Raw genomic sequence first — 23,304 nt, 5'->3', positions numbered from 1 at the left:
CAACATTCAGGCTCTCCTGTTCCTCACAAACAGACCTAATTCTATGTTGGAGTGGACCATACTTAATACCCAGTGAGGCAACTGAGGCCCAGAACGTACCAAGTTACTGTGCCAGGTACTTCACAGACATCAATCAATGCTCACATCCTCAGCTGTGGGGACCGGGATTCAGCAAGCCCTGTGAGCAAATGCCCCAAGGTCATAGCTGGTAAGCAGTAAAGCAGAGGCAAATTCCTGTTTTCTAGTGCCGAGTCCTACAAGGCTACTCAGAATCCTTTAAGAAAGAGCAGCTCAAAGGTAGGAATAACAAATATTTATTCAGAAATGGGTAAGTAACATATAGTCTCCTCCATCCCTTCATGTCTCTTCCTCTCCTTTTGAACAAGAGATACACACGAGGAACGTGGAGGGGTGGGAGGTGGAGAGGGACACGAGGATTGGCCCACCACCTTCTCTTCCATTTTCCATGATGACACCCTGTAGAGCAGGGCAGGCAAACAGGCTCCAACCTGCAATGTACCATATGGCTATGCAGAGGACAGGGTCTGGATGGCCAGAGGGTTGCAGCTGGGCTCAGTGAACTCTGTGATAGCCAGAGCAGCCTGGCACGGGGCTGGGGGACGGGGGAGAGGGGAGGGTAAAGCCATGCAGGCAGGAGGATATTCACCATCCCTACTTGAAGCAGAGTCCAAGCAGTGATCCAACTGTCCCTAGTACCTGAAAAAACAGGTCCTACTGCCTTGTGGGTGTTCTTGTGGAAGAAGAAGGGGAAGGTGTAGGAGGAATGTTTTCCGGCTGCTGAGAAGTAAGTTTGCACCCATTCAAAGGGGGAAAAGGGAAAAAGGGAACAAAAGCAGCATTCTTTAAAGAACCAGAAGGTGGAGCACCATCAGGTACTTTCCATGGACTGAGCAACTTTCCAAAGCCTGAGCAACCTCAGACCTTGAGGACTGGGCGGTGTTCAAAGCCTGGGTCCTTCCTGCTTAAACATAACTCTGAAACATGAGTTTCCAGATGTGTCTTCCCTGGACTGGCCTCAAGCAGGCCACAAAAGGCTGTGTCTCAGGTCCCCTCTATTTCCTAGACTTCTGCCTTTCACAGTGCTTGCTGCTGCTTCGGTAGAGATCCCCGAGCCTGCTGCCCAACTCGCTCTGGCTCTGCCAGCCTGGATTCCTTCTGCAGTCCCAACAACGTGGCAGGAGCCTGAGTGCAGTGGAGCCAAGCAGTCTGGTATGCAGGGGCCACCCGTGGTGGCTACAGTTCTGCCCAAACACCTGGAACCATTATGAGGGGAGAGCCTAGCAGCTCACCTGGGAGGTCGGCTCTGCTCTCTCCACTCCCTCCCTACCACCCAGCGCACTCTTCGCACTTTGCTTCCAAGGCAGGGGAAGACCCCTCTGGTCAAGGATGGATGTGTCAGTCAACACTGGGAACAGCACCCCTTGGTGGCAGTTGGATCTGTGCCTCTCTCAGCATTCCTATTGTCCTGTAGGCACGAGGCCAGAAACAAAGAGGAAGTCAACATCTCCCATTCAAATAATCCCACAGGCCCTCAGAGTCACAGAATAGGCAGACCTTTAAAAAAAAAATAAATTCAACTAGCAGAGAGTTGGCATTTGAGGAGCGCCATGCCAGGTGAGAACTGGGAGGGCTGATGGTGCACGCCCCTCCTGGTACTGAGACCCAGAAGGTTGAGAGCTGGGCTAGGGCACAGCAGAACCCAGGGAGAGGGAAACGTGAACGTCTGAGCTGATGGCCCAGGCCCTCTCAGATAACCTGGCAGCCAGGGATGCTCTTCCCAGCAGAGCGGCAGCCCCATGCTGCCCTTGCCACGTGTGCCCAGACCACACTGTCTAGAGCCAGTCGTGGCAAGAGGACAAGAGGGCTGTGGCCTGATCCCCACCCAGGCCACCTGCAATGATCAGGTAGGTGAGCGGCACAGCTCTCACACTGACCTGGCTTCCCCTAGGAGGGCAGGGGCTCCCATTCCCTACTTCGTTTAAAAGTTTAAAAAAAGAGAAAGGGGAGGCAGCTCTTCACCTCCCAGAGAAAAGTGTCCTTCACAGAGGCCCCAGCCCTGCATTCCATGGGGCCCCCAAAAAGCCAGCCAGAGAGCTGAGGGTACCATTTTCCGACAAGAAATCTGCTTGGGGCTGAGATTAGGGGGGAGGGATGCTCTGGGCAACACGAGCCTACCTTGGTGAGGAGGTGGAGGGAGAAGACACAGACTACAGGAAATGTTAACGTACAGAAGAGCACAGGGTAGGACACAAAACAGAGAGGTGGGTCCCGTCCAGTGAGGAAGCTCTCTACCCCTGGCGGCCCTTCCCACGCTCAGGGCCTTCCAGTCCGACGGCCCATTGGTCACAAGCTTTGCTTTAGGAAACAGAGCCACCCTCCTCTGCCCCTGCTTCTGGCTGCCTCACTTCCCTGCTCAAAGTTTGATTTTGAATTCTGTGGGCTGCGTAGTCACAGAGGCCCCTGAAGACTTGAAGAGCGCTTTCAGGATGGTGTCGGGGTCCACTTCGGCAGGAGGGTTAGAGGAGGCAGTGGAGTTCACCCTGCGAGGCAGCTCGCTCTCCTTTTTCACTGAGGGGCTGTCACTCAGCCGTCTGTGGAGAGCAGAGAAGAGTCAAAATCCTTGTCAGTTTTCCCTCAGATGGGGAGGGAACTCACTGTTTACTAAGTTTGTTAGGAAAGTTAGGTGCTGAACAGAATGCTTTCTGTGCTCTGTACTCCTTGATCTCATTACATTCTATAGCAAATCTATCATTTTTGGATTTGCTGATGACAAAATCAAAATGCAGCCTGTTGTGATCTGGGGTTTTAAGAAATGCTGCAGGCCCTTCAGAGACAGTCACTTACACATCAGCGAATTATGTATTTCGAGAAGTCTTGAAGTAAAGAAGTCAACTTTGCTGTTTAGCCCAATGGCTCCCAAACGTATTAGGTCATAAAACCCCTATTTTCCAGAATACAACTTATTCTTGCACCATAGCTTAACAAACTTGTCCAAATCACACAATTCAATATCTGAGGTTCAAATTCTGGCTTTTCTAAATTTCAAACTCAGCCTGCCCCTCCCACCGTGGCAAGTCTAATATCTTCCTGAGGTTTTGTCTCCTTGTCTATAAAATGATGTCCTGCCAATCTACAGTTTATGCATCTCAGCCTCAAAACCCCCCAGTCCTGGGTCAGGCACGTATGCGTAGGCACGTGTCCTAAAACAAGGGCTGGCACTGTGCACCACCTCCATCAGAGCCCATGAGGTGGTTTTCCATTCACTGGGACGGTACACACAGCTGGCTGCTCTCCCACCTCCGTCACAGGACTTTCTACATCATAAAGCTGAGTGTGGGGTCCATCCCCCATGAAAATGACCACCACTCTGTACAAAGTTCAGCAGCCCAATGCCCATCCGCCCACAGCACAGAAGAAACGGAGAGGGAAGCGGTGCTGCAGACACGATCCCTGCAGGATCAAGAGCCAACCACACAGCATAAACCTGGAGAAGAGCTCCGCCCGGTCCCCAGCACCTTCAGGACTTACAGCAGGATGGGCTGGTCTGAGGTGATAACGTTGCCATTCATGTGAAGGTTGCATTTCATTGGTTGCCCTGAAAAACCAACAAGGAAAGGGCTCTGCAAGACGAAAGGACAAGAGCTGCCCACTCCATCACCAAGGATCAACACCCTACTCTGGCAGCTCTGGCTCCACGACGGAAGACAGGGGTGCCAGGCTTTGGGGATCCCAGGGCATGAGGTCCCCACAAAAGAGCACGTGGCAACAGACCTCACTTTGAGCAGGAGGTGAGAGCTGAAGGGAGAACTCTCTCTAAACCCATTTATGAAGTAGTAAAGGAAAATGTTTATGTGGTGAAACTAAGTAAAAAAAAACTTCAAAAGCAAATGTACAGACTTCCACTTTGTCCGTGAAGGATTAACTGCTCCAAAACTGCACTGCTCCTCTACACAGCATGTGAGAAGCACAGCAACCGCAGCACACAAGAGGGAGGGAGAGGGATAGAACCATAGAGGGGAACACTTCTACTACCTCCCTGGAATTAAATTAGTATTTATCTGAAAGAGATTCTGGTAAACTACAACATACACTGTGAACCCTGGAGCAGCCGTTACAGTAGTGACTCAAATCATATAGTGAAAAAAATCTTTCAAGGGCCTAAAATGTCATACTAGAAAATATTCATGTCATGCAAAAAAAAAAAAAAAAAAAAAAAAAGTAAGTGCTACATTACATGGGAATGGATTAAATAATCCAAAAGGCAGAGATGGTCAAACTAGATTAAAGAAAAGATAGATCCAACAATATGCTATCTATAGGAGACACACCTTAGATTCAAAGATATAAAATGGTTGAAAGTAAAAGGATGAAAAAAGATATATCACCCAAACAGCAGCCCTAAGAAAGCTGAAGTAGCTATACTAATATAAAACAAAATACTTTAAAAAAAGTTACATAGAGACAAAGAGGGTCATTATTTTGTTTTATAAGATTTTATTATTTGAGAGAGAGCATGTGTTATGCACACAGGTGAGTAGAGGGGCAAGAGGAAGGAAGAGGGAGAAAGAATCATAAGCCAACTCCACGAAAAGCTCAGAGCCCAATGAACCTGACCCCTGACCTTGAGATCATGTCCTGAGCCAAAACCAAGAGTCAGATGCTTAACTGAGTCACCCAGGGGCCCTGAGAAAGAGTGTCATTTTATAATGATAAAAGGGCCAATCCAGGAAAAAAGCAATTATAAACATACATACAACTAACATATACGTATATAACCATATGCAACTAACATCAGACCCTCAAACACACAAAGCAAAACTCACACAAGTGAAAAAAGTAAACAATCAGTTGATGATTTCAATACTTCGCTTTCAGTAATGGCAAGAAGAGCCAGTCAGAAGACCAACAAGGAAACAGAAAATTCGAACATTATAAACTAGACCTCACAGATACCTACCAGCAGCAAAATACATGTTTTCTTTAAACACTAATGGAAAAGAAGGAAATTTGGCAAATTCACAAAAACATGGAAATTAAACAGTTCTAAATAATCAACAGGTCAAAGAAGAAATCACAAGGGAATTCAGAAAATACTTTGAGATGAATGAAAATAAAGACACAACATACTAAAATTCATGGGATGCAGCTAAAGCACTGCTTAGAGAAAAATGAATAGCTGTAAATGCATAGATCAAAAAGAGGGAAAAGACAACAGAATGAGAAAATACTGGCAAATCAGTTATCTGATAAGAGATGATTTAAGTATAAAGAATTCTTAGGGCAGCCCTGGTGGCCCAATAGTTTAGCGCCACCTTCAGCCCAGGGCGTGATCCTGGGGACCCGGGATCGAGTCCTGCGTAGGGCTCCCTGCATGGAGCCTGCTTCTCCCTCTGCCTGTGTCTCTGCCTCTCTCTCTCTGTCTCTCATGAATAAGTAACTAAAATCTTAAAAAAAAAAATTCTTAAAAATAATTTTTTTTAAACTCAAAAGGTGGGCAAATACTGGGGTGCCTAGGTGGCTCAGTTGGTTAAGTGTCTGCCTTTGGCTTGGGTCGTGATCCCAGGGTTCTGGGATTGAGCCCTGCCTCAGGCTCCCGGCTCAGTGGGGAATCTGTTTCTCCCTCCCCCTCTGTGTGCTCACTCTCCCTAATAAATAAATAAATCTTAAAAAAAAAAAAAAAAAAAAAATGTGGGCAAATAGTCTGAATAGACATTTCTCCAAGATATACAAATGGTGAATATGCACAGGAAAAGATACTCAACATCATTCACCAACAGGGAAATGCAAATCAAAACTCTGTGTTACATTAGTCTCTGCATCTCTAGCACAGGTCCCCGGTCCACAAGTGTACTCAATAAACACTGAAAGAACTAACCAGTGGACAAAAGGGACACAGCAGACAGTTTCTCTCCACAGGCTATCCTGATATAAATAATGTGACTCTGAGCTCAGTAAAATCAGTAGCTTGCTCCCCAGGAGCAGAGCTCACCCAGGTGCTAACAGTTAGACAAGGCTTCAGGCCTTTGAGGAAACTGGCCCAGAAATAATGAGACCAACATCTGGAAGGAGACGGCTAGGACTTCTGGCTTCCCCAGCAACACCTCTAAGAGAACCACCCATGGAGAAATGGTGTTCTCTGCTCGCTAAACTGAAGTCCTAGGACTGGGTGAAAACCCAAGGTCCTGTAAAACCGGCAGCTCAGGGGACTGCACATCTGTGTGTGCTCTTTGTGTAAGGGAAACCCTGGAGGGAGGAATGCATCAGGAGTCCTTCCACTCATCTCAGAGGAAAGCTTGCTCAGAAGGCCTGATGCCGGGTAGTGAGCCGTGGGCAGCGGGAAGGTGAAGTGGCTGGTTTCTCCTTGACTTACCATCCAAACACCTGTTGTTATACTTCTTATATGCAGTAATGGCATCATCCTTCTTCACAAAGACCACCTCTGCTACCCCAGGATGGACCAGCCGAGCCCTTTTGAGGGCTCCACACACACAGAAAAGCTCCTGCAAAGAATAAGATGGGTGAGGGCTGTAGAAGAATCTGGAACCATTATTCTGCCTGCCTGCCATCTACACACTCAGAGAGGGCTCTGGGTAGACTGGTGGCTACACTCCAGCTGAACATGCTCAGCGCCCAGGATTTGGGGAGGTGCCGGTCTGGGCGGTATCCTTGGGACATCCACAGGCCTCTCCAAGTGGGACCAGATGAGGGAGCAAGCTGAGCTGGCAGTAGGACACGGGTCTGGGCTTATAAGCCTTGAAGTCCCTGTGTCCTTCAGCCAGGCACCCCCAAAGTCTTCCTGCTTTGGTACCCACTTTCTCAACAAGGGAAACAGAGAATTTCTCTGCGGCCCCTGTCATGCAAAGGAACGTGTAGCTCATCAAAGGCAGTGGTAAATATGTCATGAGGGAATCTGCAAGTTATTTAACTTCTCTGACCATGAGTTTTCTCTTCTGGGGGAAAAAAAAAGAAAAGGAATGGTTTCACCTTCCTCCCAGGGTTGCTGAAAAGTCATTTTTTAGTGCAGTGCTCTCTGTACATGTGTATGACTATCATCCTCATGTCCCCTGATAACCTCCCTGGCCCTGCCTTGTTTTCCAGGGCAGGAGGTAATGCCAGAGAAGGAAGACAATGAGGAGATGGATCACAAAGGCTGACTAGCAACCCATGCCATTTCTTCATTTGTGACTCCCTTTACCAGGTTGTTATGAGGACAGAATGGTTTCTGAGAAGGTCACTGAAACAATCTGCCAAAACCAAGATATGGAACTAAATATTAAGTGTGATCCCAATTTTATTACTACTGTTCTCTAAACATTATCCACATAGGTAAAGAATGGACGGTGGCTATTACTGGTGTCCACTCTGAATGGTGGTCAGTTCCCACTACTCTGTATTTTCAAAGATCTTGCATACAAATTACCTGCCACATAATAAGTGCTCAATAAACAGTAGCTACTACTACTTTTATAATCAGGAAAAAACTTTGTTTTAATTCTCTATTAATTTGCCAAGTATTAGACAAAGGAGGCTACAATTTCCATTGTGTGTACCATTTCCTGGTGAGCCTGCTTCTCAAAGCTATCACACAGCACTCGTGTTTCATAGTTAAAACCTGAAACGTCAAACTTGGTGGCCATTATGGGCTGTTAAAGAACTTGAAACTCAGTTGAGAGAGAGGCTGGAATGCAGCTGCATTTCTTCTATGATTCAACAGCTCCGAGTTAAAAGGGTATGTAGATTTTTAAACTAAGAGTGTTATTTAAAAAACAAAAAAACAAAAACAAGGTGGAAGAGAAGTCCTGGCTACATCCTTACCAGGCTCAGGGTAAGGGCAGGACAGAACAGACCAGGCCAATCCAGAAGGGCCAATCACCAGATAACACCAATCTGTCTCACTGCTTTTACTTTGGAATCATGAAAACCCCTAGAGGAAGCAGAAGTTCCAAAGACCCACAGGAAAATAAGAACAATGGGGCTGTAAGCCATGGGACTAGAGGATCCCAGTCCAGACCCATCCAGCATAATGCCCTGGCCCTGGCTCAGAAGCTGCAAAGAACAGTTAACACAGCCAGCCTGACTGCTATCTTTTAAAAGACCTGCTTCCAAGGCTGGATCTTGGCTGGTGGCTGGGAACCTGGAATTGGGGAAAGCTCCCACCACCCTAATTGATAAAAGTGGCTCACTGAGTATAAACTGTGCAAATGTGGTTTATGCTGAACACCTGCTTTTCCTCCTGGCAGTCTGGAATGCTGGTATGCATGGGCAAAGGATGCCTACGCGACGGGTTCCTGGTAAAAACCCTGGGCACTGAGTCTGTAACGAGCTCCCTGGTTTCATGCGTCACAGCTCGTTGCTGGGGGAATAAAGTACATTCCGTGTGACTCGATTCAGGAGGAATCCAGAAAGTTGCACCTAGATTCCCCCAGCTTCTGCTCCATAAACCTTTCCCTTTGCTGATTTTGCTGTATCCTGTAATAAGCCTTAGCCCTGACATGACTCTATGAGGAGTCCTGTGAGTCTTAGAGAGTGAACCTGGGGGTGGTCTTGGGGTCCCTTGACACAGAAGTGGTTTGAATCTAAAGTTCTGGCAGGACATAATACTCACCACAATGTCTTCTTCGGTGACTCGAGGGTGCAGATTGTTTACGGTCATCTTGGTGCCTTCCAAGGGGCTGAGGACAGGCTGTCAGAGGAGACAGTTCCCAGAATCAGACAATAGCTGTGGGTTCAGCAGCAGCATGCACTTCCGGCCAGTGACCAGAAGGCCCAGAGAAAAGCCTCCTAGAGAGCCTGTCACAATCATGCCCCACCACTATGCCTCTGAGCCTCTGCATGGAATGCCAATCACATTTCAAGACCCATCCAACTCAGGTGACACTTTCTCCTTAAAGCCTTTCCGGCCTGCCCCGTAGAATCAAATGCTCCTTCCTCAGTACTCCCAGCTGCTCTTCTCTGGGCAGACCTCTGTTCTATCACCAAAACTGCTCTATCTGCAGCTGTTTCCCACAATGGCCCAGAAGCATTTGAGGGCAGGGGTCACTGAGTCTTGGCGCACTCATTTGTAAAATGGCGGTGGCAATGCGCACCTCCCGGAGGTGCTGTGAGAACTCCACACAGAGTACACATGATACACTGCCCACCCAGCACAGGCTGACTCTCAATGGATGCAGTCACTTCCACTCCTTCACATTCATCTCACCTCAGCAGGCGGCAGCTCTTTGGGGGGCTCCTCCTTGTTCACTAGTGTCCGAGACATGCTGGTCAAGGCTTTTGTCCGAACAGAGGAGGGGAGGGCAGGAGCTGTGTAAGCATCATTCTGAACCACTTTGGTGAGAGGGAGGGCCTTGGACATGGAGAACTTGGAACTGCTCAGCCCGGCCTAAACAAAGAGGCGGACAAGAATCTGAAAAGCTAGAGAAGGCAAGAGAGAAGCCCTATGTGGCTGGCAACCGCCACCCCCAAGGCTTCCAAACTCCCCAATTCCATTAGAGATTTGGAGCCAAAAAAGCCACCAGTGACTTCCCCCAAGGAAGAGGCGGGAGGGGAGATATGCAGTCTGCCCAACATGTTTATAGAAGTCACTCTCCAAAAAAAAAAAAAAAAGTCACTCTCCAGTACATGAAGCCCTTCGTGAGAAACTTCCACGCAGGTCTGGCCTGGAGCCACAGGTCTACCCATACCATTTAGATTTTATGAAACCCCTACAATCTGGGACTAATTAGAAGGCCAAAAGCTTAGAGTCAAGTTCATTCTCAGATATGACAGAAGCATATGCTTCTATCACAATGGGCTAATAATCATCAGTTCTGAGCTGGCCAGGCACAAGAACCCACTCTTCAGAAAGGTAGACTCCCAGCTTCTTGGCCATTTCTGCCACACAGAAGCACCATGCACAGCCCTGGCCTTATCAGCTCCCAGACTGTGAAGGACATGCTGGCAGAGACAACACGTGCAGACCAGCAGAAACAGTTCTTCAGGACGCCTGGGTGGCTCAGTGGTTGGGCGCCTGCCTTTGCTCAGGTCGTGATCCCCGGATCCAGGATTGAGTCCCGCATCGGGCTCCCCACGAGAAGCCTGCTTCTCCCTCTGCTTATGTCTCTGCCTCTCCTCTCAATCTGTGTCTCTCATGAATAAATAAATAAATCTTAAAAAAAAAAGAAACAGTTACTCCTTCTCCTGCTGCCCCTAACTGGGGATGTGGTCCCTTGGAGATGTAAACCAGGAAACTCCTTGACGTTAATGTTTCAGAGGCAAAAGATGTCTGAGGCAAAAGTAGCAGGTGGCCTTGCTGACTTAAGACAGAACTTGCCAGGTACTGACTCTGGAGGAAGGAAGGGATGCAGCAGCCAAAGAGGCAGAGTGTGGGGCAGGGGTGATTCACCAGCTTCTCTGAATCAAATGAAATGTCCTCCTCACGCTGGACCCCACATTTCTCAAGCTGCTTTCTGAATATTGACAGCCAGTGGAGTATGACAGATGCGGCCAGGGAGGCAGACGGCATGAGCTGGATTGACTCAGATCCACTATCTGTAAGCTGGGAGATTCTGAGCATATTTCACCCCCCTGTGCCTGCTCCCTCTCCTGAAAAATAGGACTACTGGCCCAGAGCTGCTGACCACGGAGGGAAGGGGAACATGCAGAATTTCCTGCCAGAGAGAAAACAGGATCCCCTCCTCTGGCATCTCCCATTGCCCCTGAAGTGTCTCCAGCAGCAAGTGGAGGCTGCAGCTAGCAGCCTCAGGACACCACAGGCTACCTACAGGCTAGCTGTGGCACCTTGGACATAGCACTGGATGCCCTGGTCTCAGTATTTATAAAACCAGGGATGGGATCCCTGGGTGGCGCAGCGGTTTGGCGCCTGCCTTTGGCCCAGGGCGCGATCCTGGAGACCCGGGATCGAATCCCACGTCGGGTTCCCGGTGCATGGAGCCTGCTTCTCCCTCTGCCTGTGTCTCTGCCTCTCTCCCTCTCTCTCTGTGTGACTATCATAAATAAAGAAAAATTTAAAAAATATAAAAAAAAAAAAACAAAACAGGGATGAGATTAGTGCCAACTCTGAAAATCTCATGAAACAAACGCAGACTTGTGAACTGAAAGGCCGTACTCTCCACCACCTCTCCCATCCACCTGACCAGATACACATGGTGAGTGCAGCAAAAATATAAAATGCCTTACCACGTGGTGGAGAAAGCTGCCTGAGGCTGCAAATTTCATCTGTTTACTAGGAATGGGAGCTACGGAGTCATCATCTTCCTCCAAATCATATACATTCTAAAAGAAAGAGAAAAGGAAAAGCTGGGATGCTTGGGGTAGCTCAGCGGTTGAGCATCTGCCTTTGGCTCAGGGCATGACGCCGGGTCCTGGGATCAAGTCCCGCTCCATGAGAAGAGCCTGCTTCTCTCTCTAGGTCTCTGCTTCTGTGTCTCACATGAATAAAATAAAATCTTAAAAAAAAAAAAAGGAATAACATTAAAAACAAAAAGAAAGCTAATGTGGCCTTAGGCTCTCAAAGGACATTTGGAGCAAGAACAGCAAACTATGTGGAGCTGGTTGGTGAAGGGAGAAGTGGGTGGAGGGAAAGGACCGGGGGACACTGGCCTGGGAGTCAGCCTGACAGGCCGGCTCTCCACCCACAAGGGCCTAACAAAAGTGCTGCAACCTCCAGGTTCATAAGAATTACCTTCCCACAAGTGGGGAACACCTAGAAAAACCTTAAAAGAGGTGTTTACAATCTTGGGTTTAGAAAGTCCATCCTAGGCAGTCTGGCCTACATAAATAAATCCAAACTCTAGAAAGAGCTTTAGCCACAAAGATATTCGCAGGGTTTCTAACAGTGAAAATTATAGGAGAATGGCTTTTAAAAACTGGAACATCAATTCAATGCATTATGCAGTTATTAAAAATGTTTACAGTGAATGTGAATCACAGAAGTGCTTGAGCTATACAGTGAAAACAGAAGGACACAAAATTAGATAATAATACACACACAACTACAAGTAGGCATTAACTCAACAATAATGACACTTAAAAAACCAAAAACCCAGGAAGGAGCCAGGGCAGCATTTCAACAGCAGCTGGCTTTGGAGAGAAGGAGCACAAGAATTCTTTTTTCCTTTTTACTTTCTTGATTTTACAAATGTTCTATATTAAGCACATACTGAGCTTTTCTTTCTTTCTTTCTTTTTTTTTTTTTGGGGGCACATACTATTTTAATAATAAAAAGTAGAAGACTTCCAATTTGCCTCTCTGCCTCTTACATACTCACCTCCTCCCTATTGTAAGAGGTATTTTTTAAAAAAGATTTTATTTATTTATTCATGAGAGACAGAGAGAGAGAGAGACACAGAGAGAGAGAGGCAGACACAGGCAGAAGGAGCAGCAGACCCCACACAGGGAGCCCAATGTGGGACTCAATCCCGGGAACCCAGGATCATGCCCTGGGCCGAAGGCAGGTGCTAAACCGCTGAGCCTCCCCGGTATCCCCAGTATTTTTTTTAAACTCATAAATTGCAGGGGCGCCTGGGTGGCTCAGTAGGTTGTGTCTGACTCTTGCTTTTAGCTCAGAGTCAATGGGCTCCTGTGCTTGGTGGGAGTCTTCTTGAGTTCTCTCTCTCTCACACTCTCTCCCCCTCTGCCCCTACTCCACTCACTCTCTTTGAAATAAATAAATCTTTGAAAAAATAAAAATAAATAAAACTCAGAAATTGCCAAAAACCAAAGGTAGTTCCTCTAATTCTTCACACCAGAAACCTTGGGCTAAGCTCGGTTAATCCGCCCAGCAGAGGTCTCCAGAACCTATGCATGTGTACACCTACACACAGTACACAACACACTCATGCACATGTAGGTGCGTGCTCACTCTCTCACCTGTTTGGCTGGGTGGTTATTGACCACATTGATCCTCATTCCAGCAGGATGGGTGTGGAGTGGTGCCATGGCTTTCTGCTGTGGAACCTAGAAACACACAGAGACCATAATTTTTCCATGGGGTCCACGTCTGTTCTGCAGTAGTAAGGAATCACTGAACTTGAAATACGGTGGCACTCAGTTGTGGTCTGTGGGAAAAGCCCTCCAGAGAGCCTCATGCCCGAAGCAGGAGTCACAGAAAGCCTAATGGTCTTGCTCCATGAGCCTGGCTCAATACATGTTCACAGCTGCTGCTGTTCCTGTTACCAGAGTTGCTATGAAGACGAAATATTGTCTTCATTCCCTCTGGCAGCTGTGCAAGTGGCCAGGGCACTGGATGGGGAGCCAGGTCTGACTAGGCTCCTACCGTGGTACTCCTACTGCACAATGATTCTCATCTCTGAGACCAAGAGTCTTCTTTTATAAAACTGTGGTAATGATCCCAGAGTCACAGTGAGAGAGAAATAAAGTTCTATGTGTTAAGTGCTGGCCGCACAACACACGACCCACAAGTGTTCCATCCTCTCCCCTCTTTTCCCTCCCTCACTAGCTCACTGGAGTCCCCTTTCTTCTCCACAATACTAGATGAAAACCTTGCCTCCCCTCCTCCATATGGTTACTATATAAACCGTTGGGAGAACTGTCATTTTGCCCAAACTCTCCTGGCCCCCACTCCCTGCCTGAATCTGCGGTTGTTGCTGGCTCCCCAGGAATACATGGCAAGAGCCACACTTACCTGGATGGTTTTGGTGAGCTTCAGGGCAGGGGTCACTGTCCCGATGGGTGGGCTCAGGAAGGTGGCTGGGGAACTCCGTTTCAAGCTGATCTTCTCCCGGGCATCGGCCACCTGCCGGGGCTTCTGGGGTGCCGTGACCTGTTGCTTACGGGAGTTTAGCATCTCTCGGGCGTCTTGCACTTTCCCTTTGATCCGGAACCGAGCATCTTTCTGCAAAAGTTTTTCCCGGGCATCCTGGACTCCTAGCTTGAGCCGGGCGTCGGAGAGGCCAATCTTCTGCCGGGCATCAAACCTCTGCTGGAAGGTGGCTGTGCGTGCTGGCTGGCCAAGAAGGCCCTGCTGGATCCCAACACGAGATCGAACACCTCCAACTCCTGGTCTGGCATTGAGACTGCAAGCAAAAAATTGCAATATGAAGTGGATCTGGGTTATCGATGGTAGCCGATCCGAAGGAAGATGAGCCCTTGTAATACTGGGAATGGGGGGCAGGGGAGCTCCTGGAGAAACCAGAAATCAGCTCACTCTCTGAAACAAACTTATATTGCAACTTCTTTCCTAGTTTACGGCTTTTCACTTTGCCTTGCAAATAAAATTAGGAAGAAGGGCCTAGTGGTTTCTATCACTTAGGTAAGATTGTTTTGCTCCCTAGATCAGGCGCTCTGAGATAACATCAGGGACAGTAACCTCCAAATGATGTTAGCCACAAGGGAAAAAAAAAGCATATCTCCCAAATACCCTAACCTTCAATTTCCAAAGCTCTTCCACAGCCATGCTCCCAGTCACCCCCCTCAGTACCCTGTGATGTGGACTCAACAACTTGGAGAGGCAACAATTAATAAAGGGTCCCCAAGCCTGCCCCTGGCAAACCCAGGCCTCCGGTGCCGGCCGATGCCCTCCTGGGCTGGGAGCAGGAGCTAGCTCCATAACAGACTGAAGACACAAAGACTTGGTAGAAAAGAAAAAGAGCCACTGTCCAAACTGTTTCCATTCACAACACTGTGACACCAAATGTGTGGGTGTTTTCCTCACTTCAACCGTTCTTGAACTCTCTAGACACCAACCAGGTGTCCTCCAATTCAGTTCTGACACTACCTACCCAGAGTCAGGGCACAACCCCTAGGTTAGGGGCTCAGTCCCATGAAAATGCCCTCACTTCAGATGCCAGTCCCAAATCCTGGGCTTTTCGCACTTGGACAGACCAGGTAGAGGTGAGGGGACCCACACCCCCACCTCAAGTCTGAGAATTTGCTACAATGGCTCACAGAACACAACAAAAGCAGTTTACTTACTATTATTAATTATAAATGATACAATTCAGAAACAGCCAAATAGAAGAGACACATAAAGTATATGGGAAGGGATGTGGAGTTTCCATGTCCACTTTGGGTGTACCACCCTCCGAGCACACAGACATGTTCACCAACCCAGAAGCTCCCCAAATTCCACTGTGTAGGGATTTTTATGGAGGTTCCATTATGTAGTAAGCAAGGTTGACTGTATCATTGGCCAATGGAGACTAACTCAATCTCCAGCCCCCGCCCCTCCCTAGAGGGGAGTGAGGTAGGGCTCCAAGTTCTAACTAATCATGCCTAGGTCTTTCTGGCAACTAGCCCCCATCCTGTAGCTAGCCAGGGGCCCATCAACCATCACCTCATTAGAACAGAAGGTGCTCCTACTACCCTTGTAACTCAGGAAACTCCCTAGAGTTTTAGGAACTACATGCCAGGAACCAGGGACAAGGCCAAATATGCGTTTATCACACTTAGGAACAAGAACGTCAAATTCAGAAACCGTTAAGATTGGAAATGAACTAAACTCCATTAAACAGGCCCCATTTCCTTGGGGGTTCCTCTACTGGCCATTCAGTGGCTTGTGAGGAAGGCGAAGACGCTTCCAAGTACAACCCTTGAAGTCCTTCCTGGGGTCTGCCAGTGGCTACCTCACTCCACCTGCCCACCGCACCACGAGGCCTCTCTACTTCAGCCACCGTCACCACTACTCAGGCAGCGGGTGCCCTGCCCAGGACTTCCAGCTCCCAAGGCAACATCTCCTCTTTGGGAAACCCTCCCTCTCTGATTCTTTGAGGACAACCCTCCTTTATGCCTAGAACACATCTGCTTGTTTTCTCTTCCCCACTGGACTGGGAGGGGGAGAATGGGGCTCATTCTGTTTCAGGGCCCAGCGCTTTATAAGTGGTGTTGCACCCTGGCTAAGCATTAGAAACTCCTGTGGAATTACTTAAAAACACTAAAAACACAGCTGTCCAGATCCCACCCCACAGCTACCGAATCCAAAAGCTGGGTGAAGGCCTGGGCATCTGCATCTTTGACTCCATCAGTGACCCTGGATTATGGCAGTGTTCACCATCTCCCACCTGGTGTTAGAAGGCAAAACCCCACCAAACAAACAGGTTCCTATACGGTTTCCCACAATTGTGTCCAGCTCTCCTGGGAGGCCTCCTACACAGCAGGCCAGTGAGTGAGTGTTCCTACTGCCTCACCCTTCCCCAACCGACTGGAGGAGACTGCCCAGAGGCTCCTGTGCTGACAGCAGGAGCATACCCAAGGTACCAGCACAGGCAAATGTGACCTCCATCTTATTATCCTTAGACCAGTGGAAACACCTGCTGCCTCCAGTATGCCAGAAAACTGCCCAAGGCAGTGATGCACGTACCATTTTTCTTTGAAAAATGGCAAATTACTTTAGGACTTAAATACTTTCCAGTGGGTCCACACAAGAACCAGGTGGAAGAGAGAGGGAAAGTCAGATTAGGTGAGGGTGAGAGGCCCTGCTTGTTGGTCCCTGTCCTATTTTCTCCTGTAAAGAAAGGAGGGAGGGAAGCAAGGCCAAAAGGAATGGAGTGTTTAGAGAGGCCCCAATCAGGGAGAGAGAAATAGGTGCGTGTGGCAGACAGCACCCGCCCACCCCTGGAGTGTCCGCCCTCAGTTTCATGGTCTAAAAGGCCTTGGCGATGGTGGGGCTATGCTTTGTGGTTGTGCTGAAACCCAGAGCTACTTGAGGGACCCCTGGAATTTATGGAAGGCACACAAACTTCCTAATCAAGTCCTACCCCCCAGGACCCACTGACAGGTGAGGTAATCCCACTGGTTTGTTTTTTTTAATGTTTCCTGCTCCCTACATCTGTTGATGATACCCATCAAAGAAAAGCAACAGGCTATCAGTTCAGACCAGAAGTTACTACTGAAGGCCTCCTACTCATAAAATAGGGAAAGATTTTGATCAACATTTACTGTCCAGATCCAGATGAAACCGGCATTGGCAGAAAGCACTCCAGATAAAACTGTTCATCTACTACGCATGGGACCTCTCTGAAGCCAGAGGCCTTGGGTTGGGAAATCCAGTCACCAAAAAGAGTATGGTGAGAAGCACTCCTGCTGTAAGAGGAAGGCTCTGGGGACGCCACAAACTAGACACCTGTACGGTGGTGAGAAGGCTTAGACCCGGCCCAGTGTGCTCAGGAAGAGGTCATGTGAACGACGCCTACTATAGCCCAGAGCTTGCAGCCTCCTGGCTCTCGCAGCTCTGCTGGGGTGCCTCCTGCCCTCAAGAGCATTCCTTCACTTGTCCCCTACCAGCTTCCACAGCCCGAGGCACCCTCCTTGGGGCAGTGGAGCCCTGGACACAATGCAGCTGAGGCACTTACTGTGCTGAATCAGGAGGATCTGTTTCCAAGCCCACACCTCCTGCAGGACCAGGAGCCTCTTAGGGGTACACCCTGCATCTTCTCGCCTGGGTCAACCCTGTACCAGCCAGATGAAAAAAAGGCTCGAAGAACTTTCTGGTCCTGAGAGCCCACCAAGTGCCAGGGACCCTACAGGGACCCCAGACATTCTCCTTTCACCCTGAGAGAATGAGGTTGTTATTCACAGATGACAGGGTCCTGCTGAAGGTGCACTGGACTTCCCTGAAACTAGTTAGAGCACCAAAAATGAAGCATGAGTCAAAAGTAAAGACCAGAACTTGAGAGGCGCCTGGGTGGCTTAGTTGGTTGAGCATCTGCCTTTGGCTCAGATCGTGATCTCCAGGTCCTGGGATCAAGCCCCACATTGGGCTCCCTGCTCAGTAGGAGCCTGTTTCTCCCTCTCCCTTTGCCCCTGATCCTGCTCATGTGTTGTCTCTGTCTCAAATAAATGATAAAATCTTAAAAAAAAAAAAGACCAGAACTTGAAGAGTTAATGAGGCATACTGTCCCCAGGCTAAGGAAGAGCTTAGGACTCCAGTCACGTCCAGGGCCACAGCACATACTCCAGTAACCAGAGGGTGAGTGCACACACTTGGGATGGCCCAGTGTGCTCAGTAGGGACCCACACACCAGACCACTTGTGTGGCAAGAGAGATCACTGAGATGCCTTGTGCTGGTCTTTTGAATCTCTCTGAACAGTACAACAGGTCCATCTGGGAGAGGGAGGGGACGTGGCTGGGGATGGAGGAGCATGAGTTAAGTTACTTCCCCTCAATTTGTGGCATTCAGTTCCCTGGTTACACCAGTTCTTTCAACTCCTTTCATGAACAGCTTTCGGGGCTTCAGTGTTCAGGCTTTTTATAATCACTGCTCCTCCTCTTGCATGAAAAGACGGCTATTCATCCCAGCAGGCAGCAGTGCTGGGTACAAGGCAGGCATTAGTCATCAGGAATTTTTCAAATAAACACTCCTGCTAGGAGTGGGTCTCCAAAACACAGAGTCCATGGTGTTACCCTCCTGTTCCAAGAACTGCTGAGGGCTTCCTAACAAAGCCCAGCCCCTCAGCAGAGCCTCTGGACTGGCCCCAGTTCCTGCCTGCAGCCTCACCTCCCACTGCACACTATCTGATGTTCCTGAAACACATTCTGCACTTTGGGCCTCAGTAAATGTTTGGGAGAAGGGTGGGGGAGGTTTGGAGTAAGGCTCTGGCTTGCCCCACCCTGCCACACTGAAACAATGTATCCACCCTGGTTCTAGGGCCCTACTAGGTACTCCATGAGGTCCTGGGAAGGGTGCGCTGGGGGTGACAGGGCCAATGTCCCCACTGGAACCTCAGTGCTTTCTGCCACACCCCGACCAGAGCTGGCTCTGGACAGATGTCCAGACCAAAGGATCCAGGCCCATAAAGGGGAACCTTGGTTTATTAGTAGAAGGTGGATTTTGATGCATAGGGTCTCTGGGTTAGAATTGTGTGTGCTGAGGTCACCTTTACATGGAGAAAACACGGTTTAGTTCTGTTATGGAGAATCAATCCTGAATTAGGCGCTTTGCAGACACAGAGAAACAGGATAGCATCCCCTTACCCCCCAAGAAAGTCTTGTGCAAATGTTTTGTTTTAGATCCTTTTTTTTTTTATTATTATTCATGAGAGACACACACAGAGAGAAAGAGGCAGGGACACCAGCAGAGGGAGAAGCAGGCTCCTCACAAGGAGCTCGATGCGGGACTTGATCCCAGGACTCTGGGATCACGCCCTGAGCCGAAGGCAGACAGATGCTCAATTGCTGAGCTACCAGGCATCCCTTAAATCTATTTCTTCCCCTCCATGTTACATAATAACTAATTTTCCTCCCCTTTGTTTTAGGTCTACATTTCTTTTATCTTATTTCAACAAGCAAACAAGCAATAAGTATCAGGACCAGAGCCCTAGCCTGAACTGAAAAGCTGACCGACCTCCTTCTCCACAGCTCCAAGAACTCCCCAGACAGGGCATCTGGGCCAGAGCTGCTCAGGGCAGCACATGCCCAACCTTTCCACTGCAACGGCCTGCCGCCTTTCATGAACATTCTCTAACCAGAAAGTGGCAGTGGACAATTATCTTCTAAGAGCTAAACTAATCAAACCAGGGCGGGCAACTCTGCAAACTTGACCAGCAGCAGTACGCTCATGTTTTAAGGAAAACACCAACAAGAAGAGGCCCGCATTGCAGTTGGTGCCGCGAGCTGTCCAGGGGAGACTCCTCCATAGGTCTTGGGCAACCAAAGTCACCAAAGTCAAGCTGTGCATGGTGAGGGACAGCGCCTCACCATGGCTGAGTGAAGTATCACACAAAACCCTTTCTGTATTTGCAGGTTAATCAGGGAAATCTTTTTTTTTTTTTTAAGACTTTATTACTTATTCATGAGAGACACAGAGAGGGGGCGGGGAGCAGAGACACAGGCAGAGGGAGAAGCAGGCTCCATGCAGGGAGCCGGACGTGGGACTCGATCCTGGGTCTCCAGGATCAGGCCCTGGGCTGAAGGTGGTGCTAAACTGCTGAGCCACCCAGGCTGCCCCAGGGAAATCTTTTGATAAGATTAATTCAGGACCCTGGTAATAATGGTAATGACCCCTTTCTAGGCTTACAAGGTGTGATGAACACAAAACAGAATGGCTGCACTAAAGAACAAGCACATTCCACGACCTGTGGGGAAACACGTTATTTACACTTCCACAGGTTCATTCTTTCCTTTCCTTTTTTTTTTTTTTTTTTTTTTTTAATTCATGAGAGACAGAGAGAAAGGCAGAGACATAGGTAGAGGGGAGACTAATGTGGGACTTGATCCTGGGACCCTGAGCTGAAGGCAGATGCTCAACCACTGAGCCATCCAGGCATCCCTACACTTCTACAGGTTCTTGTGCTATTTCCACTAAGAGGAAGAGTTTTTGGAGATAATCACTGGCTCTACTTAAATTATCAGGCACAAAGTTTTTCCTGGGACCTCCATGCAATGCCATCCCACAGTTCCCAGGAAGGAAGAATTCTTCCAGGAAGCATGTAGGACAATATAGTTACTGAACGAAACGACATTTGTTCACTGCCATTAGCTGAGACCTTTCAGTTCTTGACAGGGATGCCCTAGATGTAGTTCACTGGCTTTGCAAGGTAAAAAAAAACAAAAACAAAACAAAACAAAAAAACAAAAAAAAAGTTTTTAAAAGATTTATTCATTCACAAAAGACACAAAGAGGCACACAGGAAGAGGGAGAAGCAGGCTCCCCATAGGGAGCCTGACTCGGGACTTGATGCCAGGACCCCGGGATCACACCCTGAGCCTAAGGCAGATGCTGAGACACTCAGGTGCCCAAAACTGAAGTTTCTACCAGGTTTAATCCAAATACAGCATGTAGGCCAAACTAGCATGTAGACAGCTCTAGTCTCTGCACAATCCCCCAATCCAATCGTTGTGTAAGAGCAGAGTAATATTCTCACATATTCTTACACAAAACTGGAAAGTTACTTTATTTAAAAGCCTTCGGTAATGATGATTAGAGCTAACATTAATTGAACACTTAAAACCATCAGATACTTTCAAAGTACTTTACATTAGCAATCACCTAATAAATATCTATATCTTATAAATAAGAGATATGGAATGGTTAAGTAACCTAAGATCATGTGGAAAGTGAGAGAAGGGAATCGAAATCTTAGTTTGACTCTAGGGCTTCAACACTAACCTAATGTTCCCCATCGCGGGGGAAGGGTTGGGCTTCTCCTCCTTTAAAGGGAAGATCCACAATAATTGCTATCATTTGCTGAACACTTACTACCTGGTGCAAACTTTATTTATTTATTTTTCTGGTGCAAACTTTAAAATGTACATTTTTATATTTTCATACCTAATCTTCTCAACAACCTGCCAGAAACCATTACTACAAATGAGGAAACGTCCCAGCTCTGAAGTCATCTTGCCAGGGTGGCACAGAACCCAACAACAGGCCCACCAGGGCACCAGGTCGGCCTGGTGGCTCAGTGCCCAGTCATCCCACGGATCCTCACCGAATGCCCAACACCAGACTCTCTGCACACATCAGAGCCAACAAAGTACAGACCCAACAGACAGTACAGACCGTCTACAGTCAGGAACAGAGGGGGGTGACTGCAGAAAGGGCACGTCCTGGGTAGCTGGTTCATTCAGCCACTGTCCATCAAACTGATGAAACTCAGTCTTAGAAGTGGCCAGAGGACCCAGCACCAATTCCACACCAGTTACCAGCGGGAAGACCTAGGAGAGAGCTACTCAGAGAGCAGCTGAGCAAATTAACGGTTCCTGTGTGCCTGTTATGAACCAGAAGCCAGGTGCAGAGCTGGCTGGTGAACTACGCGGTGGCGGCAGGTGCAGTGGATGTGTGCAGGGGGCTGGGGGCGGTGGATGCACTTGTTAGCCAAGGAGAGGATCTACTTTCTAACCACCGCAGGCGGGAGGTATTAACAAGCATCTACTCAGTGAATGACTTTCGATCCGAGAAGACCGTGTCTAACATTTTTACAGGCAGTTTACAAGGACACGTGAACTACTGCACGTATGCTGGAGAACTGCTGGCCGCAGTCCCACTTCAAACAGGTGAGAGCTGGGGCTCATTAAAGGCTGGAAATGACGGACAACGTTTAAGGGTCCGGAGCAACTTCCGGGCACCTCATCGCAAACCATCTCCGCACTCGGAGCCACAACAGTCTTCTCCGACAACCATCAAGAAGCTCTAACCTCCGGGCCCACCTGTTTTTTGTTTTTTTTTTTCTTGCCCAAGCCCGAGGCCAACTCAGCCAGCTCCTAAAAGGCACGCAGCCCCCCAACTTTCAGGGGGACGAACTCTTCGTGGCCTCGGGTTAAGTCCCTCTACCTCTCCCGGCCTCAAGCTCGCCATCTGCAAAATGGACAAATATGGATACGGTACGGGGCCGGTGCGGTTGCGAAAGGGGGCAAAACGGGACGGTGGCTGCACGAAAGCGCTCAGGGGACTTGAACGCCGGCACGAGCGAGGCGGGGGTTAACGCGGGCGGCGGAGCCGGGGAGCGCACGCAGGGCCTGCGAGCTGAGGTCTGGGTCGCAGCCTCGCCGGCAGCAGATCGGCGGAGCCTGAGCGGGTCACTTCCCCGCTAAACTTCGGCCGTCCTAACCCCAAGGCCGCGCGGAGATCGAGGAGCAGCGCGGCGCCCAGGGCCAGCCTCCCCCGCGGACCCGGCGGCCCCGGGAGACCCCGCGAGCCCTCCCCCCGCCCCGGCCCCCCCGACCCCGCCGGCCCCGCCGGCCTCCCCGGAGCGACGGCGCTCCCAGCCAGTGTGGACCGCCCGGCGGCCGGGCCCGCGGAGGCGGCGGGGCCGGGCCAATGAGGAGCGCGGCTGCGGCAGGGGGCGGGCGCACACGGCGCTGCGCTTCGCTCCCGGGCCGCTCCCTCCCCCGCCCCGAGCCCCGCTAGGCCACGGGCCCTGAGCACCGGAGGGAGAAAGGGCCGCTCACCGCCCCTTCGTCGCAGCCCCGCGCTTCCGGATGAGCTCGTCCAGGGAGATGTCCGCCATCTTGCGCCGCCGAGCGAACCGCGAGCAGCTGAGACTCCCCCAGCCCTCGAGCCCGCCCCTTCGGCCGCTACGGAGCAACGAGCCGCTTCCGGCGTCCGGCCGACGAACTCTCGCGACAGCTCAAACCAAGACAAGAACCGGAAGGGGCGGAGAGCTCCCCGTGAGCCTTTGCGACGCCAGCTGCTTATCTGCATACGGGGGGGGTCGGAGTACCTACGGTTCCCGGTTCTCCCCAGACGAAGAAATAAAATGGAGAGTACATAAAAAATTAACTAAGTGAATGAGACGAACTGCGAAGGGACTGGGCTCTTGGTTTAACGGTCGCTCTGCTACTCACCGTAGGGCTAATGAGAAGGGGATTCATTACCCAGCGAGTAACAC

General features: G+C 49.4%; 1 protein-coding gene across 2 annotated transcripts; it reads right to left on the bottom strand.

The window, feature by feature from the left end:
* Nucleotides 1–298: 298 nt before the first annotated feature.
* POLDIP3 (DNA polymerase delta interacting protein 3) lies at nucleotides 299–23,259 on the bottom strand. Of its 2 annotated transcripts, XM_041756536.1 has the most exons (9): nucleotides 22,865–23,250; nucleotides 13,664–14,054; nucleotides 12,889–12,975; nucleotides 11,197–11,292; nucleotides 9,221–9,400; nucleotides 8,627–8,704; nucleotides 6,392–6,521; nucleotides 3,550–3,616; nucleotides 299–2,612 (listed from the first exon to the last, which is right to left on the bottom strand). In XM_041756536.1, the coding sequence occupies exons 1-9, from the start codon at nucleotides 22,921–22,923 to the stop codon at nucleotides 2,435–2,437; spliced, it is 1,266 nt and encodes a 421-aa protein (XP_041612470.1). In that variant the 5' UTR covers nucleotides 22,924–23,250; the 3' UTR covers nucleotides 299–2,434. The 2 variants fall into 2 exon arrangements, with proteins under 2 accessions (XP_041612470.1, XP_041612471.1); XM_041756537.1 differs by lacking the exon at nucleotides 11,197–11,292 and having other exon boundaries at nucleotides 22,865–23,259.
* Nucleotides 23,260–23,304: the final 45 nt, after the last annotated feature.

The sequence above is a fragment of the Vulpes lagopus genome, chromosome 5 (assembly GCF_018345385.1).
Source record: "Vulpes lagopus strain Blue_001 chromosome 5, ASM1834538v1, whole genome shotgun sequence".
Taxonomy (NCBI): domain Eukaryota; kingdom Metazoa; phylum Chordata; class Mammalia; order Carnivora; family Canidae; genus Vulpes; species Vulpes lagopus.
This window is presented reverse-complemented; position numbering and strand designations above follow the sequence as displayed.